Source organism: Rattus norvegicus, chromosome 1 (genome assembly GCF_036323735.1).
Source record: "Rattus norvegicus strain BN/NHsdMcwi chromosome 1, GRCr8, whole genome shotgun sequence".
Classification (NCBI taxonomy): Eukaryota; Metazoa; Chordata; class Mammalia; order Rodentia; family Muridae; genus Rattus; species Rattus norvegicus.
In genome coordinates this window covers 203,894,450-203,914,713 of record NC_086019.1, presented here as the reverse complement: position 1 = coordinate 203,914,713, position 20,264 = coordinate 203,894,450, and the positions used below count along the sequence as shown (strand labels likewise).

General features: G+C 46.3%; 1 protein-coding gene across 10 annotated transcripts in view; it reads left to right on the top strand.

Annotated features, from left to right (window-relative positions):
- Positions 1–2,324: 2,324 nt before the first annotated feature.
- Cfap46 (cilia and flagella associated protein 46) overlaps positions 2,325–20,264 on the top strand; it is a 79,572-nt gene continuing 61,632 nt past the window's right edge. For 3 of the 10 annotated variants that reach the window (XR_010063190.1, XM_063281013.1, XM_063281015.1), the window contains exons 1-10: positions 2,327–2,484; positions 2,721–2,845; positions 3,077–3,208; positions 3,629–3,693; positions 5,579–5,743; positions 6,544–6,667; positions 9,525–9,619; positions 10,440–10,550; positions 14,748–14,847; positions 20,036–20,134. Coding sequence is in view for 9 of the 10 variants with exons in the window: in XM_063281013.1 (XP_063137083.1) it covers positions 2,436–2,484; positions 2,721–2,845; positions 3,077–3,208; positions 3,629–3,693; positions 5,579–5,743; positions 6,544–6,667; positions 9,525–9,619; positions 10,440–10,550; positions 14,748–14,847; positions 20,036–20,134 (1,065 nt within the window). In the remaining variant the exon portion in view is untranslated. Of the gene's footprint in view, positions 2,485–2,720; positions 2,846–3,076; positions 3,209–3,628; positions 3,694–4,528; positions 4,676–5,578; positions 5,744–6,543; positions 6,668–9,524; positions 9,620–10,439; positions 10,551–14,747; positions 14,848–20,035; positions 20,135–20,264 lie in introns of those variants that run through there. The other 7 variants (XM_063281010.1, XM_063281014.1, XM_063281011.1 and 4 more) reach the window with 4 other exon arrangements.

Genomic DNA, 20,264 nt, shown 5'->3' with positions numbered 1-20,264 from the left:
CCCCAGTAAACCCCATGCATGTGCCCTCCATTCTTCAGGGGACAACAGACCTTACCCTAGGCACCCTCAAGTTCTGGAAAGTAAGAAAGTACCGAAAAGATGTCTCATCTTCCCAGGGCAAAACTTCTGTGGTAGACATCTCACCCTTTGACCCCCATAACCTGCCCAGGACCCAGAGAGAGCTCCAGTCCTGTGGCACCTCCATCCAGGTAGAGTCCCTTACTGGACCTCAGGGACTTTGTGTTTTCTTTGGTTCCAGCACAGAAGAAAAAATGAACATAAACCAAGATGTCCCTGGTGAACATGCACTACCTGTGTCCAGCCCCAAGCCAATTGATGGAATTTCACCATCAATTCCTGACAGTAGGTCTGAACATAACACCCCAGCCTCTCAGTGAGAAACCTTCATGGCTCTCCGACAACATTCTCACACACCACACACACACTCACACCACACACACTCACACCACACACACACCACACACACACGCACACTCACACCACACACCAGACACACTCACGCACATACATACACAACACACACATACACACACTCACACACACACACTCACACATATGTCCACTGTTCCACATTACCAGAACTCATCATGGATTGTGGCCTGCAGGTTCACCGTTTAATGCTGAGCCACTGCCCCTTGTGTGACTGACCATCTTTATTGAAGGCTTTGTTGGCTATCTGGGTCATTGAGCCTTAGGCTATCATGAACAAAGCAGCCATGAACAAATTCATTCTCTCTCTCTCTCTCTCTCTCTCTCTCTCTCTCTCTCTCTCTCTCTCTCCTCTCTCCCCTCTCTCCCTCCCTCCCTCCCTTCCTTGCTCCCTCTCCCTTCCTCCCCCTCCCTTCCTCCCCAGGATTTCAGAGGGTAGACTCATTCAACCCTTGGGGCAAGCACCTAGGAGGAGAATTTCTGGGTCATGAGTCAAGTACATGCTTCAGGTTACTTAGAGCTTCCAGTTTCCCAGTGATTGTCATTTTATCCCCACCAGCTGGGTGGCACATGCAGCTGCTTGTCCCCACCAGGCCCACTATCATGCTTCTTGATTTTAGCCTCACTGATGGGTTTGAATGTGGGAGGCATTTCTTTGTGTTGTTTCTCTGATTACCAACAACGTCAGCACTCATTCTGTGCTCACTGGGTAGTCAAGTAGCTCACAATGTCAAGTGTATATCCAAGTCTTTAGCATCTTCTAAACTTGTCTGTGATTTATCCATTGAACTATTATGTAATTTAGACATAGGTCTTATATCAGATTTTATTGTGGATGTTTTCCCTTAACCTGTAGCCTACCTTTTCATTTTCCTAACAGCCTCCTTTAAAAGATCAAAGACTCTGAAAAGATTTGTCTGTTTCTCCCTGTGCTTGCTTTTCCAGTTTGCACCTGCTAAGGTCTCACGGGCTCGTGTGCTGACTCATAGTCCCAGCAGGTGGCGCTATTTTGAGAGGCTCTGTTTTCCTTTGGAGGTGGGGCCAAGCTAGAAGAAGTAGGTCACTGGGGGCGTGGCCTTGGGGACTGCGGATTTTTCCTTCCTTAACTTTTGTATACACGTGTGTCCTTCTGCACTCCGTTCTAAACTTTTATTTAGGTAACTAGAGTCAGTTTTGTCTTTGCCTATGAGCCTGCTAACCTGCTGTCCATCTGCTGCCCCAGGGGTCTCCATCGCTGCCCACCGACCATTGCTTCTCAGCTAATGAAGCACATGTCCCAGCTTGGACCTCCAAGATTACTATGTCTTAATGAAAGTCATCTCTAAGAGAGGTCCTCGGACAAGGGCCCTAGAGCGTGGAAGGCGTTCCCTCAGCCTCCCTGATCCCAGAACCGCTCCAATTCCAAGGCTTCTGGCCCAGGCAGTCTTCACTCCTCAGATCCTTTAGATAATGTCACACGTAGACCCGCCACATGTGGCACTTGAAGATAGAAAGGGGGACGCCTTCTCAGGCTGGTAACTTCCCTGACCTGCTGGTACCCAGCAACCCTCCTTCCTACTCTAGTAGGCAACTTCCATCCCCCACCCCCACCCCTCGGGCATCTGTCCAACCCGCGCTCACACGGAGCAGGGAGGTTTTGTGGAGTTCTCTTGTCTTTCTCTGCCGCAACAGAGCGGGACACAGAAACATGGGTGGATGGATGGGAGGTGAGCGCAGCCTGACAAAAAAAGTGAAGAAAGCATGGTGTGGGTGCTGTGGGTGCCAATTCAACACTCAAGAGTTCTTGACCTGGCCTCCGTGTCCACCAGTCCCGCTCCGCCCGCTTGTTGCCTACTTCTCCGCCCCCTTCCCCTCCCTACTCTCGGCGTCACGGACCCTTCAAGTGTCGCCCCGCCCCGAGCTCCCGCGTCCTTGGTCTGGGACCGTCTCTAGGCAACCGCTACTGGTCCAGCAGTGGAGCAGTCTAGCTGTAGGCCTCCAGCGCCATGGACCTGGTCATCACGCAGGAACTGGCCCGTGCCCGGAACCAACAAGGTGGGTCTCACCCTAGCTTTGCTGATGGGAACCCCTTGACCCATGTAGAGTGGCACAGAAGTCCTCCCTTGATGCGATGCGGTGGATACAATTGTTGGCCCTGGCTTAGTTGCTGAATTGGGAGGGCTGTGGGTAGCCTGGCCAGGAAATCAGACCCATGTTCCTGTCCCCGAAAGGCTCTCTCGGGGACTGTGAACTGTTTCTCTAACACACTCTGCTGATTCTCTGCCTGATAGATGCAACTGCCCTGCGGCGAGCTTATGAACTGATCAAGTCAGCAAACCTGGGAAAGTCGGAGCTTGACCCCACAGAGAGCTTCAGCCCTGACCTGTTTGTGCTGTGTGCAGAGCAGGCACTCAAGGTGGAGCCCTAGGCCTGGCTGTCACCGGCACACAACACCTTCACATCTTTTGGTGTAAACAGCGCGGTGTGTGTGTGTGTGTGTGTGTGTGTGTGTGTGTGTGTGTGTGTGTGTATGGGACACTTGATGAGTGTAGTGGGTATGGAAATGACTAAACTAGCCTCATCAGTGACCTGAAGCTGCTTCCTCCTGGGCATCTTCCTTCCTTTTCCTGGCTTCAATCTCCTACAGATGAAAGAGCCTGAGATGAGCGAAGACTGCATCCAGATGTACTTCAAAGTGAAGGCACCAGTCACTCAGTTCCTGGGCCGAGCGCACCTGTGCAGGGCCCAGCTTTGTGCCCCACAGTCAGAGGAAAATGTGGTAAGACCACTCCCTTTCACGTCTCACCCCAACCCCAGGGATGGCAGCAAGGCAGGCCTTAGAGAAGCTTTAAAGCAACACGGAGTTGGGACCCAGCCTCTCATTCACAGTGATGCAAAAAATGTCGACGGTGCCTGTTTGCGCTTTTCTCTCCAGGTGCCTGACGTGAGCCCATATGACCTTCCACCTCTGACCTTTCCGTCTTCTCTCCCCCAAATCCCTCCCTGAGCTGAGCAGAGGAAGGGGTCAGAGAGTCTGGAGCCCAGGCTCACAGGCAGCTGTGGTTGCTCCAGTCTCCGCTGCACCCCGGCTGTGCATAAGCTGGGGTGACAACCAGTTTGCATCAGATGACAGGAATCAAGGTGATGGGTGCTTGGGTGGCAAAATCGGCTCACCTGGGTGTTCTTTCTGCTGTTTTAGGAGGACTTTGAAAATTGTGTGACGCAGTACATGAAGGCTATCAACTTTGCAAAAGGAGAACCGAGGTAGGTATGCAGAACTGTCCGCTCCTACTCGATTGCCTAAGACTCAGGTGCCCCACAGAACCAAGTGTGTTAATTGAGTTTTATGACATCCATCCCTCTCCCTTCTGTTTTATGCTTGTAATGGTGTTAGGATGTAGGCTTGTCGTATTACCTGGGAGAGTCAGCCATGTTCATGCAGACTTCCCAGAAGCGGCATCCTTTGCTGTGCTTAGGGGCCTTTGAGTTTGTAGATGGCCGTCAAAGTGTTTTCTCTATAGCCTCCTTCCCAACCTGTCCCCAAGAACTGGTTTTCGGGTCTCTCTGAATTGAGAAGGGCACACTGCTGTGTTCTTCTGTGTAGAACCTCTGGCCTTGAGCCAAGGCTTCCCGCCTGGAGCTGTGACTCAGCGCAGCTTTTTACTTGGTGGTTGCCTTTGATTTTTCACCCAAACCCAAACCCAGATTTGATTATTGAAACGGTTAAGGTGGCATACACTGTCATTGGCGCACGTGCAGTAGGACCCAACATTAGCAGGGGCTGTCACTCATCCTGCCTGTGTCCGTTGTTCATCGGTTGACATCCTTCTCAAGTTACACAGTGTGCAGGCACAAGGGTCCAGGCTCCAGCCCCACAGGCCTTCCCTCCAGGATCCAGGAGCCAATGCTACACCAGAGGTCTTAGGCCAGTGAATGTTTCCAAACAGAACCTTCCAGTTCCTGACCCTGTCCCTCTTGCAAGAGTCTTGGAGACAGTTATAGATGCTCCAAACAGGTGACTGGGACTCACTGGTCTGACTGATGGCCACTTGGTTTCTCTCCCTCCTTCCTGGATACTGAACATCAATGGCCTGTCCAGTGCCTTCTCAGCTAGGGTTTCACTGCTGTGAGTCGACACCATGACCAAGACAAGTCTTATGAGGACAACATTTGATTGGAGCTGGCTCACAGGTGCAGAGGTTCAGTCCATGATCATCAGGGCAGGAACAGAGCAATATCCAGGCAGGTATGGTGCAGGCAAAGTTGAGAGTTCTACATCTTCATCTGAAGGCTGCTAGCAGAATACTGGCTTCCAGGCAGCTAGGATGAGCGTCTGAAAGCCCACGCCCACAGTGACACACCTACTCAAGCAGGGCCACACCTCCTAATAGTGCTACTCCCTGGGCCTAGCATACACAAACCATCACAGTGACCAACCAGTAATAGAATGCCAAGCCTGCCCGCCCACTCCAGAGAGTGGCTTTATAATAAGAAAGTGCCCCGGGGCTGGGGATTTAGCTCAGTGGTAGAGCGCTTACCTAGGAAGCGCAAGGCCCTGGGTTCGGTCCCCAGCTCCGAAAAAAAGAACCAAAAAAAAAAAAAGTGCCCCATGTGACTGTCTCAGATGCTGACCTTCCACTCAGAGGAGGATGTGGGAGGTAGCTCTCATACATCTTCAACACCCTGCTCAAGAGTTTACTTTCAGACATGGAGTCTGTCCTACAGTCCCTCACTTCCACCTCAACACACTCATCTGTCTTACCACCTTTTGCCCACTCAGCTCCTGGCTGATTCTTGGACTTCTTCCAGGTCACAGTAGGATGTCACCTCCTCCAGGAAGCCTTCCATGTTCTTTTCTTTCTTGCTCCGACTATATTTTCATAGGCTGTGCTTAGTTTGTGGAAAGACTGAACCTAGTCCAGACAGGTAACCTGTTATTACCACTGTGAGTGAGACAGCCACTGTGCGTGTGGGAAAGGGCTGTCAAGGTGGCTCTGCATCCTGGTGCCGATGCAGATTGGAGAGGAGAATTCTAAATGAGGTGCCTGCATCTAATGGTGATCTTCACTTCCCTTCTGAATGGGTTCAGGAATCAGCACCCACCCCCAGCCCTGTGCCTCTAGCATTCTGACTTTTGCTTCCTACCCAGGTATTACTTTTTGGTGTTCAATGCTTCTGTTCTCTACTGGCGCATGGTGCGGCCATTCCTCAAGCCTGGATATCACCACTTCGTGATTCCCAGCCTCTCTCAAATTGTCAACGTGTTAAATCAGACAGAAGAGGAGGACAAGGAGTGGAGGGCAGAGTTGATGATGTGAGTGGGGGTGGTAGCCCTAACAGCCCTGACAAATCCCTTATTATGATTCATAAAGACCTCTCTCTCTTCCAAAGTACAGCTTGAGTTTCTGACTTGTCAGCAGGTTCTTTCTAGAAATCTATGGATGTTGCGACAGGCCTTAAAGACAAATCAGGATTCAAAGTAAAGGAAATAGGACACGGCCTTTCCTCCTGGCCCATGCTTCTAAAACATTGGTGGGGTGGGTTTGGCTGTGGGTGTGGTTTTGGTAAGCACTTTGGCAAATGGCTATGCCAATGTGAGCATCACATCCGGGTTCCCAGGGGCCTGTGCACGGGCGCTACAGTACAGGGCTGTTGCTCAAAAGCCACAGACTATCAGCCAATAACTGGTCACTGTGCCAGCGAGACCTAGAGGGGGTCTTTCACAGGTTTTACAATGACCTTGCTACAAGCAAGAGACCAGGTCCAAAGATGCCAGCCCAAGTCCAGACCACAGTCTACTGGGTTGGTATACCTGCTTGTGGCCATTTGGAAACCTCAAAGAGGAAATTGATGTAAATGAGATGTTTCTTCAAAGTGTCAACTGTAAATACTCTTAATTAAAGTGCCAATAGTTGTCTGTGCTGACAGCAGGAATTTCTCCCATTCCCGCTGGCTTTGCACTGAGCAGGTGGATCCTGGAGTTCTGTCATGAGCTTCCCCTGGGAAGCTTTTGAAAGTTTGTGAAAACACAGAGTTTGCAAAGCCTGAGAACCTGTAGATTTGCCACAAAAGAGAGTCTAAGAAGGCTAATGTCTGCTGTTCTCCGATGTCCAGAGAACTTCTAGAATGTTACCTGCAAGCTGGAAGAAAGGAGGATGCTACCAGGTTCTGCATGACGGCAGCGCCCTTCGTCAAAACCCAAGTGCCGCACAAGTACCGGCAGATGTTCTCAACCATGGTAAACGGACGCTTTGAAAAGAGAGGCAACAACTTTGTTAAATGTCTTTGTTAAATGTTCAATGACTTTGTTCCATGTTAAATGGCTTTGTTAAAAGTCATTGTTCAGAAACTGTGCACAAAACAATGACAAGCCCACTGATTGAGGGTAGATAGAAGCATAGGCATATGTGAACAAGGCAAAAACAATGAAAAGAGTGGGCAATCCCTCTTGTGTAAAAAGGCAATGGCCATTCATTTCTATGCTTAAATATTCCTCCTGCAACTGCATCAACTTTTTAATCGACTAACAGAGAATCTGTGGGACTAATGCTTACTACAGCGCTATATTCCAAGTGTCTACCACCTGGTGATTTGGTTGTACAGAATCAGCTGAAGTTACATATAAAGATGTATAGAACTTAGTGAGAATTTGTCTTCATTACAAATACCAATTTTTTTCTTCTCTTTTTTTTATTAACTTGAGTATTTCTTATTTACATTTCGAGTGTTATTCCCTTTCCCAGTTTACGGGCCAACATCCCCCTAACCCCTCCCCCTCCCCTTCTTTATGGGTGTTCCCCTCCCCATCCTCCCCCCATTGCTGCCCTCCCCCCAACAATCTAGTTCACTGGGGGTTCAGTCTTAGCAGGACCAAGGGCTTCCCCTTCCACTGGTGCTCTTACTAGGATATTCATTGCTACCTATGAGGTCAGAGTCCAGGGTCAGTCCATGTATAGTCTTTAGGTAGTGGCTTAGTCCCTGGAAGCTCTGGTTGCTTGGCATTGTTGCTCATATGGGGTCTCGAGCCCCTTCAGCTCTTTCAGTCCTTTCTCTGATTCCTTCAACAGGGGTCCCGTTCTCAGTTCAGTGGTTTGCTGCTGGCATTCGCCTATGTATTTGCTGTATTCTGGCTGTGTCTCTCAGGAGAGATCTACATCCGGCTCCTGTCGGCCTGCACTTCTTTGCTTCACCCATCTTGTCTAATTGGGTGGCTGTATATGTATGGGCCACATGTGGGGCAGGCTCTGAATGGGTGTTCCTTCTGTCTCTGTTTTAATCTTTGCCTCTCTATTCCCTGCCAAGGGTATTCTTGTTCCCCTTTTAAAGAAGGAGTGAAACATTCACATTTTGATCATCCGTCTTGAGTTTCATGTGTTCTAGGCATCTAGGGTAATTCAAGCATTTGGGCTAATAGCCACTTATCAATGAGTGCATACCATGTGTGTTTTTCTGTGATTGGGTTACCTCACTCAGGATGATATTTTCTAGTTCCAACCATTTGCCTACGAATTTCATAAAGTCATTGTTTTTGATAGCTGAGTAATATTCCATTGTGTAGATGTACCACATTTTCTGTATCCATTCCTCTGTTGAAGGGCATCTGGGTTCTTTCCAGCTCCTGGCTATTATAAATAAGGCTGCTATGAACATAGTGGAGCATGTGTCTTTTTTATATGTTGGGGCATCTTTTGGGTATGTGCCCAAGAGAGGTATAGCTGGATCCTCAGGCAGTTCAATGTCCAATTTTCTGAGGAACCTCCAGACTGACTTCCAGAGTGGTTGTACCAGTCTGCAATCCCACCAACAATGGAGGAGTGTTCCTCTTTCTCCACATCCTCGCCAGCATCTGCTGTCATCTGAGTTTTTGATCTTAGCCATTCTCACTGGCGTGAGGTGAAATCTCAGGGTTGTTTTGATTTGCATTTCCCTTATGACTAAAGATGTTGAACATTTCTTTAGGTGTTTCTCAGCCATTCGGCATTCCTCAGCTGTGAATTCTTTGTTTAGCTCTGAACCCCATTTTTTAATAGGGTTATTTGTCTCCCTGCGGTCTAACTTCTTGAGTTCTTTGTATATTTTGGATATAAGGCCTCTATCTGTTGTAGGATTGGTAAAGATCTTTTCCCAATCTGTTGGTTGCCATTTTGTCCTAACCACAGTGTCCTTTGCCTTACAGAAGCTTTGCAGTTTTATGAGATCCCATTTGTCGATTCTTGATCTTAGAGCATAAGCCATTGGAGTTTTGTTCAGGAAATTTTCTCCAGTGCCCATGTGTTCAAGATGCTGCCCTAGTTTTTCTTCTATTAGTTTGAGTGTATCTGGTTTGATGTGGAGGTCCTTGATCCACTTGGACTTAAGCTTTGTACAGGGTGATAAGCATGGATCGATCTGCATTCTTCTACATGTTGACCTCCAGTTGAACTAGCACCATTTGCTGAAAATGCTATCTTTTTTCCATTGGATGGTTTTGACTCCTTTGTCAAAAATCAAGTGCCCATAGGCGTGTGGGTTCATTTCTGGGTCTTCAATTCTGTTCCATTGGTCTATCTGTCTGTCTCTGTACCAATACCATGCAGTTTTTATCACTATTGCTCTGTAATACTGCTTGAGTTCAGGGATAGTGATTCCTCCTGAAGTCCTTTTATTGTTGAGGACAGTTTTAGCTATCCTGGGTTTTTTGTTATTCCAGATGAATTTGCAAATTGTTCTGTCTAACTCTTTGAAGAAATGGATTGGTATTTTGATGGGGATTGCATTGAATCTGTAGATTGCTTTTGGTAAAATGGCCATTTTTACTATATTAATCCTGCCAAACCATGAGCATGGGAGATCTTTCCATCTTCTGAGGTCTTCAATTTCTTTCTTCAGAGTCTTGAAGTTCTTATTGTACAGATCTTTTACTTGCTTGGTTAAAGTCACACCGAGGTACTTTATATTGTTTGGGTCTATTACGAGGGGTGTCGTTTCCCTTAATTCTTTCTCGGCTTGTTTCTCTTTACAAATACCAATTTTATAGGAGGGATTAGATCATATCTAGACACAAACTCCGAGTCCTCCACTGAACGTAAAGGAACATTCGGTTGTGTCCCTGGCAGGTTCGTCATGAAGTGATGGATGATGAAATGTTGAGGGAAGAGAAGAAGCATTCTGTTACCCTCTCTGTCACTTACCACATCAATTCGCTGAAAGCGTAAGTGGGTTGGGAAGGCTGAGCTTCTCAGGCTGGGATCAGAGCAGTGCTGCCCCTCTGGGATGCCTTTGTCAGAAAGAGAATTCTGGGAGATAGGGCTACAGGGGTTTCCCAAGAGGAGGTGGCTCTAAGATTTTGTGGGGGAGGATCTAAAGTAGGCCCCATTTGCCACACCCCACTACTGGGAAGTGGGGTGCAGTAAAACCACCAACGAAGTAGTCAGCGTACCAGCTAGTGAAGAGAGTCCTGCCAGATGAAGTGTGAGGTAGACCATGAGGAGGCCCTGGTGCGTTTAAGACTGAGGAGAATGAGAAGAACGGCATGCTTGGTCCCAGGGTGAGTGAGGCGCAAGATGTCCTGTCCTAAGGTAAGTGAGGAGACTGCAGGATTTTGAGGTTGCGGAGAATGGCTTACTTCAGGGTGTTTTTGACCTCCAGGCAATAATGCCGAGAGACTTCTGGTCTCAGGTCCTATAGCAAAGTGAGGATGAGGTCCAATGTGTCCCAGGGCAGGGGATCCTAGGGACGGTGCTGACTCTGTAGACAAGCCCTTGCACTGTCTCCTGGAGTTTCCCTGCAGTGATACAAGGAAAGGAGCATTGCCTGCCGAGAGGAAGTATAAGGAGGTAGGAAAATTTGCCTGGGAAATGAGACAGGAAGAAAGGAGATGGGGTGTTTTCAGACCCACCTCCCCTTCTGTAAGAAGCATGGGTTGGCTCCTTGATTTCAGTTTCCCTGAGAATCATTTTTAACAAATATGGCAGGATGCTTGGGCGACTCGGCATTTACATTTGGTGACTCAGCATTTCCATCAATTCCAGGAAACTGGATAAAAACGATTTGCCGGAAAATTTGGAGCAAATTCTGAAGAAACTGTATAAAAATTTAAGTCAGTACCATCATCAACAGTCCCCTCACATCCAAGAGGAAAAGTAAGTGTGACTCTCTTCTAGCTGTACACAGAGAGATACCTACATGGTCAGTAAGATAGATAAACCCTTAGCCAGACTAACCAGAGGGTACAGAGAGAGTATCCAAATTAACAAAGTAAGAAAGGAAAAGGGAGACATAACCACAGAAACTGAGGAAATTCAAAAAATCATCAGATCCTACTACAAAAGCCTATATTTGACAAAACTGGAAAATCTGCAGGAAATGAACAATTTTCTATACAGATACCAGGTACCAAAGTTAAATTAGGATCAGATAAACCGTCTAAACAGTCTCATAACCCTTAAAGAAATGGAAGCAGTCATTAAAAGTCTCCCAACCGGGGCTGGAGAGATGGCTCAGTGGTTAAGAGCACACACTGCTCTTGCAGAGGTCCTGAGTTCAAATCCCAGGAACCACATGGTGGCTCACAACCATCTGTAATGGAATCTGATGCCCTCTTCTGGTATGTCTGAAGAGAGTTACAGTGTATTTGTATATAATAAATAAATCTTTTTTTTTAAAGTCTCCCAACTAAAAAGAGTACAGGTCCAGATGGGTTTAGTGCAGATTCTATCAGACCTTCATAGAAGACCTCATACCAATACTATCCAAACTATTCCACAAAATGGAAACAGAAGGAACACTACCCAATTCCTTCTATGAAGCCACAATCACACTTATACCTATACCACACAAAGCCCAACAAAGAAAGAGAACTTATTTCCCTTATGAATATTGATGCAAAAATACTTAATACAAAATATCAGAAACTGAATCTAAGACCACATCAAAATGATCATCCATCATGATCATTAGGGTTCATCACAGGGATGCAGGAATGGTTCAATACACAGAAATCCATCAAAGTAATCCACTATATAAACAAACTCAAAGAAAAAAACCCACACAATCATCTCATTAGATGCTGAGAAAGCATTTGACAAAATTCAACACCCCTTCATGTTAAAGGTCTTGGAAAGACCAGGAATTCAAGGCTCATACCTAAACATAGTAAAAACAATATACAGCAAACCAGTAGCTAACATCAAACTACATGGAGAGAAACTTGAAACAATTCCACTAAAATCAGGGGCTAGACAAGACTGCCCACTCTCTCCCTACTTATTCAATATAGTACTTAAAGTCCTAGCCAGATTAATTAAACAAAAAAGGAGGTCAAAGGGATACAAACTTGAAAAGAAGTCAAAATATCACTAATTGCAGATAATATGATAGTATACTTAAGTGACCCCAAAATTCCACCAGAGAACTCTCACAGCTGATGAAACGACTTCAGCAAAGTGGCTGAATATAAGATTAACTCAAACAAATCAGTAGCCTTCCTCTACTCAAAGGATAAATAGGCTGAGAAAGAAATTAGGGAAATGACACCCTTCACAATAGTCCCAAATAATATAAAATACCTTGGTGTGACTCTAACCAAGCAAGCAAAAGATCTGTATGACAAGAATTTCAAGTCTTTGAAGAAAGAAATTGAAGAATTTCTCAGAAGATGTAAAGATCTCCCATGCTGATGGATTGGTAGGATTAATATAGTAAAAATTGCCATCTTGCCAAAAGCAATCTACAGAGTCAATGTAATCCCCATCAAATTCCAACTCAATTTTTCACAGAATTAGAAAGAGCATTTTGCAAATTCATTTGGAATAACAAAAAATCCAGAATAGCGAAAACTATTTTCAGCAATAAAAGAACTTCTGGGGGAATCACCATACCTGACCTCAAGCAGTATTACAGAGCAATGGTGATAAAAACTGCATGGTATTGGTACAGAGACGGGCAGGTAGATCAATGGAATAGAATTGAAGACCCAGAAATGAACCCACACACCTATGGTCGCTTGATCTTTGACAAAGGAGCTAAAACCATCCAGTGAAAAAAAAGATAACATTTTCAACAAATGGTGATGGTTCAACTGGTGGTCAGCATGTAGAAGAATGAAAATTAATCCATTCTTATTGACTTGTACAAAGCTCAAGTCCAAGTAAATCAAGGACCTCCAAATAAACTAACAGAAGAGAAAGTGGGGAAGAGCCTCAGATACATGGGCACAGGGGAAATTTTTCTGAACAGAACACCAATGGCTTATGCTATAAGATCAAGAATTGAAAAATGGGACCTCATAAAATTGCAAAGATTCTGTAAGGCAAAGGACACTGTCATTAGGACAAATTGGCAACCAACAGATTGAGAAAAGATCTTTACCAAGTCTATATCCGCTAGAGGGCTAATATCCAAAATATACAAAGAACTCAAGAAGTTAGATTCCAGAGAATCAAATAACCCTATTAAAAATGGGGTACAGAGCTAAACAAAGAATTCACAGCTGAGGAATGCCGAATGGCTGAGAAACACCTAAAGAAATGTTCAACATCTTTAGTCATCAGGGAAATGCAAATCAAAACAACCCTGAGATTTCACCTCACACCAGTGAGAATGGCTAAGATCAAAAACTCAGATGACAGCAGATGCTGGCGAGGATGTGGAGAAAGAGGAACATTCCTCCATTGTTGGTGGGATTGCAGACTGGTACAACCATTCTGGAAGTCAGTCTGGAGGTTCCTCAGAAAATTGGACATTGAACTGCCTGAGGATCCAGCTATACCTCTCTTGGGCATATACCCAAAAGATGCCCCAACATATAACAAAGACATGTGCTCCACTATGTTCATTGCAGCCTTATTTATAATAGCCAGAAGCTGGAAAGAACCCAGATGCCCTTCAACAGAGGAATGGATACAGAAAATGTGGTACATCTACACAATGGAGTATTACTCAGCTATCAAAAACAATGACTTCATGAAATTCTTAGTCAAATCGATGGAACTAGAAAATATCATCCTGAGTGAGGTAACCCAATCACAAAAGAACACACATGGTATGCACTCACTGATGAGTGAATATGAGCCCCAAATCTCGAAATACCCAAGAAACAATCCACAGACCACATGAAGCTCAAGAAGGATGACCAAAGTGTAGATGCTTCAGACCTTCTTAGAAGGGAAAAAAAAATACTCACAGGAGGAAATACGGAGACAAAGTGTGGAGCAGAGACTGAAGGAAAGGCCATCTAGAGACCGTTCCACCTGGCAATCCATCCCATGTACATACAGCCACCAAACCCAGACAATATTGTGGATACCAAGAAGTACTTTGCTGACAGGAGCCTGATATAACTGTCTCCTGAGAGGCTCTGTCAGAGCCTGACAAATACAGACGTGGATGCTTGCAGCCAACCATTGGACTGAGATCAGGTTCCCCAATGGAGGACTTAGAGAAAGGAATGAAGGAGCTGAAGGGTTTGCAACTCCGTAAGAACAACAATATCAATCAACCAGGACCCCCAGAGCTCTCAGGGACTAAACCACCATCCCAAGAGTACACAGGGATGGACCTATGGCTCCATCTGCATATGTAGCAGAAGATGGCCTTGTCAGGTATCAGTGGGAGGAGGGGGCCTTGGTCCTGTGTAGGCTCGATGCCCCAGTATAGGGGAATGTCAGGCTGGAAGAGGGAGGGAGTGGGAGCACCCTCATAGAAGCAGGGGGAGGGGGAATGGGATAGTGGGTTTCTAGAGGGGAAGCCAGGAAATGGGATGACATTTGAAGTGTAAATTTAAAAATATCCAATAAAAGAAAAAACAATTACCATACCTCAAAACATATAGAATAACACTCTGTGTGTGTGTGTGTGTGTGTGTGTGTGTGTGTTCATACTTGTGTGCACCACAGCATACATGGTAAAAAGAAAATTGACAGTTTCCTCTATCATTTTTTTTCTTTTGTCAAAATAGTTTGTCTATCCCTGGTCCCTGCACTTTAATACATGTTTAGCATCACCCACTGAGACTCAGACTGGAGGTGGTGAATACATTGATGATATCCCATAGGCCTGCAACAGGCAGGAGGAACCTGTACCATGTCTTCTGTGCAGCATCAACTGCACAAGTAGGGACTTCGTGGTGACCCAGTGTCATGGCGTGGAGCCCTGGATGGGTACAGTGTGTCCAGTAGGGACAGATGCAACATTGTGGAGAACTCTGGGTCCTACAACAGCTAGCAGCCCGGGCCAGCACAGCTCCTGCCACTGTCACAGTGGAGCACAGCTGACATTGCCTCTGCCAAACAAGTCCGTGCCTGCCCCGTGCTGAATGGAGCCTGTTCCTTTCCTTCCAGAATCCTTTTGCTTTTTGAATTGGGCCGCCTGTGTCTGACCTTGAAAAACGAGAAAATAGCCAGTGACTGCCTCATATACCTGAAGAAAATGGAAAACGAAGTGAGTGAGTTAGAGTTGGCTTGGAGTGGTGGCTATTGGGGGCGGCTCATAGGACTATGGGTCCAGGGCTGAAAGAGAAAGAGTTGGTGGGAAAGGCCTTGCATCCTCAGCCTGTGCCTCCTGCAGAAGTGTGCCAGCCATTTCTGCTGATCTGCACCTGTGTCTCTCCTGCCGCCTCTGTCACTGTCTCTAGCCTGTGTGCCACCACTGTCCCTCTAGTTCAGGGAAGGGCTATATAATACTCATAGTAGTAACGATATATCCCATGCCCCCCTGACCTCTGGACATCTAAATCATACTTAATTTTTCTTACTTCACAAAGGACTACTGCAGAGATTCTGTGTCTAAACCAATCAGGGCTTCTTCAGTAACCTGGATTGCCGAGGGACTGTAACTGTAATGATTTTTATGCTTATGACAATCTTGACGTCCAGGGGAAGCTTGGGAGCACTCATGCTGACAGGAGCAAGCTACTACCCATCCTCAAGACTCTCTACCACCTGTGAAGCAGCCCCCAGCCCACATCCCAAGGAGGCCCGAGATCTTCCTGGTTCCACCTTGCCTTGCTGAAGCTCGGGTCTCTTGGTAGTGAGCCTCGGCTGCTTGTCCTGGTATCTTTAACTCAGAGGCAGGGGAGGCTCGGAGGTACTGTGCCACCGAGTCCACACCCCCCTCATCTTCTTCTCAGTGATCTGAGACCTCCACCTCAACGTGTCTAAGGAGTGTTATTCATACATGCATACTTAAAGGAGATGTGTTTGTATTTTTAGTTAAGCGCATCAGTGTCAGTAAGTTCTCCAACTTTTTACATCTTGTTTTCTGTGTGCTCTGTTTTTATTTCCTGTGGGAAAACACCTCTATTCTTTACCCACTAGGACAGATGTCTCAATTGGCCAGAGAACATCCATCCTTTGCTATGCTCCTTGGTATGAATACAGGGAAGACTGGCTATTCTTTACTGGTAAATTGTCTCGGGTCTTCCTTAGAAGTATACTCCACCATGCAATCCTTGTCCATCCTCCCTGCTGGGGCATGGCCTTCTTGGACACTTTGGTTTTCTCTCCACTTTGCCCCTACTTCCTGGTACAGAACGTGATGCCTAAGAGGTGGTCAGAAAGTGTCTCTAGTCTGCTGAAGATGGCCAGCTCTCAGGCCTGCAGCTCCTTGTGTGGCCTACAGAAACCTGAGGCTGAGAGTCAAAGAAGCAGGCCACTTTCAAGGTCAGCAGGAAAACACACCCCAGGAGGAAGAAGCACCAAGCCCAAACATCTGTGCCAAACAAAAGCAAAAACATAATTCTGTCCAGATTGTCCAGGAGCAAGTAAGCTCTTCACTGTGTAAAGCAGCAAAGGGAGACAGCAATGGAGTCTACCTTGTGGCCCACAGAGCAGAGATGCAGCAATGTTGTCCTCAAGTCCAAAGCACCTGAAAACCAAACACCATACAAGGAACTACAGCCCTCAAGGCACTGGGCAGCAGATAAGGAGGGAAAGTCCTGTGCAGCTTCACTACCAGGAACAGAGACCCAGGCGAAGCCTGGTGCATCAGCCTGGCAGCAGGGCTGTAGTGGGGATGAGTCAGATGCAGGTCACAAGACAGAAGGGTAGGAGCAGTGACAGCACACGGGGAAGCTGCTGTGACCCCTTAGCTGAGCATTAATGAGCACATCCACTCCAGGGCAGCATTCATGTTGGGGAAACAGTTTACCTAGAGAAGTAAGGCAGTAGACATCTCTGCCCTCTTCAGCCAGAGATCCAGACTCTGGATCTTCAGGTTGAAAACTCAGAAGTATCACGCAGGTTCATCGTACCCAGTAGGCAAGCCCTCCAACCCACTGTCACCCAGCCGCGAGTCCTATGAACCACAATAGTAACAGGCCCGACAAGATATGCCCACTGGTACACTATCAGCACAGAGGTTATGGTAGGAACCAGTCACTTTCTGATCACGTTTAAAGCCTCTCCACACGGCAGAACTCATGCCGCTTAACATTGTTAATACGGTCAAGAGTCCAGGGCTAGGCAGGCAACAGCTCTCAGAGAGAACCTTCAGTTTCTATTCTTCTGAATGGAAGTAGCAATAAACTGGTGCCTAAAGGTTCAGCATCCTTGGAGATAAGAGCATCTCTAAACCTTATGAGAGGAATGCTTGAGGTAGATGACTAACACAGAGTCCCACAGTGTTCAACCTGCAGAATTGCTGAGTGCTCAACCCTAAATGAGACATCTGTATCATATCCCATCTTCTCAACGTTCAGGATTATTGTAGAAGTGGAGATAGAAAAACTGTAAGAACCAGAGACAGTAGTTGACTACTATGGGCTGTCACACATATGAACTGACTGTGGCTGTGTCAGCATATACCAGACCCACACAAGATCAAGCCAGACACAAATATCAACGTGAAGTATGGAGATCAGAAGGTCCCACGCCTAGCTGAGGGGATATTGGCAACTGATGGCTTCTAGGAGGAGGGGGATCGGTTTTCTTCAGGGCTGTCATCTCTGGGAGGCTCCCCGTACTCTGGGGACTCTACACCAATGCACGTGCTAAGAGTAGTAAGTGGACTGCGTGGGTTAAAAAAGGCAACACCAGAGGGCGAGCATCCGAAATAAAGAACTCAAGAAACTAGAGACCAACAAAACAAATGATCCGACTGAATGGGGTATGGATCTAAACAGAAAATTCTCAACAGAGGAATCTTAAATGAACAAGAAACGCTTAAAGAAAGGTTCAATGTCCTGAAGCCATCAGGGAAATGCAAATCAAAATGACTCTTACACCTGTCAAAATGGCTAAGATCAACAACAACAACAAAAAAAAAAAAGAAAAGAAAAAGAAAAAAGAAAAAAAAAAACAAGAGACAACAGATGCTGGTGATGGTGTGGAACAAGAGGAACACCCCCAAATTGCTGGGGCGAATTTGTACAGCCACTTTGGAAATCAATACGGTGGTTTCTTAGAAAGTTGGGAATTCATCTACCTCAAGACTCAGCTATACCATTCCTAGGTATATATCCAAAAGACACTCCGCCCTACCACCGGGAAACTTGTCAACTACGTTCACATCAGCTTTATTTAATAATAGCCAGAAACCGGAAACAACTTGATGCCCTTCAACCAAAGAATGGATAAAGACAATATGGTACATATGCACAATGGAGTGTCACTCAGCTGTTAAAAGAAACACGACCTTTGCAGGCAAATGGGTGGAACTAGAAAAAATCGTCCTAAGAGAGGTAGTTCAGACCCTATATATAAATATAGTTCCACCTATACGTGGGCATTGGCTGTAAAGTAACAAAATAGCCGTGCTACTATCCACAGACCCAGAGAGGCTAAGTAACAAGGAGGGCTCGAGTGGGAATGTATGAGTCTCTCTGAGAAGGGTAAATAGAACGTATGTCTTGAGTGGATGGGGGAGACAGAAACAGGAGGGATCAGGTTTGGGCAAGGATGGAGGGAGAAAGTACTGTGAGGGACAACTGCATTTGGGGGTCCTCTCTGGGGCAAGGCAGTAAACTAGTGCAAAGGAAACGCCCAGAAATCTATGAAAGCGACCCTAGCTAAGACTGCTAGCAATGGGGCTAGGGACCCTTAACCAGCCATCTCCTGTAACCAGGCAAGACTTCCAGTAGAAGGATTAGAACCCCAACCCAACCTTAAAACCTTTGGCCTACAATTTGTCCTGCCTGCAAGATATGTGGGGGTAACGGTGACATAGAAATTGTGGCCAAGCAATGATTGGTCCAACTTATGACCCATGCTGTGAGAGGGAGCTCACTCTTGACACTGACTGGTGGGCCAGGACTGAGAGGCTGGACAGCCCAGAGACCTAGGCTAACATGACTGGGGGAAAAAGTCAATGAAATGATGCTATCCTTTGTATACTAGAGCTTAGCATAATTGTCATCAGAGAGGCTTCAGCCACCAACTGATGAGAGCAGATACAGAGACTCACAGCCAAACCCTGGGTGGAGCTCAAGGACTATGGCAGAAGAAAGGGAGGAAGGATTGTAGGAGTGAGAGGGGTCAAGGACAGCTCAAGAAAATCCACAAAATCCACTAACGTGGACCCATAAAGGTTCACAGAGACTAAAATGACCATCTTGGAACCTGCAGGAGTCTGACTAATCCCTCTGCACATGTTTCAGTTCTGTGGCTTGGTCTTCTTGTGGGACTCCTAACAGTGGGAACAGGGGCTGTCTCTGACTCTTTGCCTGCTTTTGGGACCCTTTTCCTCCTGCTGGATTGCCTTGTCCAGCCTTAATATGAGGGGAGGTGTCTAGTCTTATTGTGATATGATAGACTATGTTCGGATGATATCCCTGAGGGGCTGCTATTTTCTGAAGGAACACGGAGGAGGAGTGGATCTGAGGGAGAAGAGAGGTGTAGGGGAGGGACTGTAAAGAGAAGGGGGAGGGAAAACTGAAAATGAGATGCAATATATAACAAAAGTAGTTTTTAGAAGTCAATACATGAAATTTGAAGGGAATAGAGCTGGTGGAGATAAGAGAGGGGAGGGAATGGAGGTGAATTTGATTAAAATACATTGTATGCATGTATGAATTTCTCAGTTAGAAAAAAAGGAGAAAATTTTAAACCAGAGGGTGGTGAGATGACTCAGTGTGCAAAGGTGCTTGCCACCAAACCTGATGATCCGAGTTTGATCCCACATCATGGGAGGAGAGAACCGGCTCTAGTATGGTGCCCTCTGATTTCCACACTCACACACATGCATGCACACAATGTTTTGTTTGAACTTAGGTCATGTGTGGTGCCTGACTCCTGTTAATCTCAGGAAACCGAGGCAGAGCTGGTGTGAATTCAAGGGCTTCCTGGGCTGAAGAGAGTACTCCAAGGAAATCTTAGCTATAACGTGAGACCTGCATTTTAAAAAAAGAGAGAAAAAATGTAAAAGGAAAGAAAAATTCAAGGTCCTCTGAAATCAGTGAGGTGCCCATGCATCCCTCCCCCCCCCCAAAAAAAGGTTTCAAAAAGTCTTTCTCCCTTTGTATCTTTTGAGACTTGATACATTTTCTCCTACTTTGTGCTGTTCTCTGATTGTCCATTTTCTGGTTTCTGTTTCTGCCGGGATTCAAGGCTTTTTACTGTCTTCAAAGCTGATGAATGTGCATGATTTGCCGTCATTAACGTCTTTGTGTTCAAAATTCCATCTGTATCTCCAGGATCCTAGCAAGCTGCTAGAAATTGAAGGTCTGGAGTGTGAATTAGATGCTCTGAGACTGGAAAGCAAGCTCAAACTGTACCTTCGAGGAGCCGTCGAGGTAAAGCTTTAAGCCCAAGTTCGAGGTCCCCTGGACCGGAATATCACTGGGGTCAGAGCAGGTATAAGGACACTAGTGCAGCATAGCAGTGAGGCCCCTGGGTGCAGGAAGCCAGAGGCCATGGCGGTGG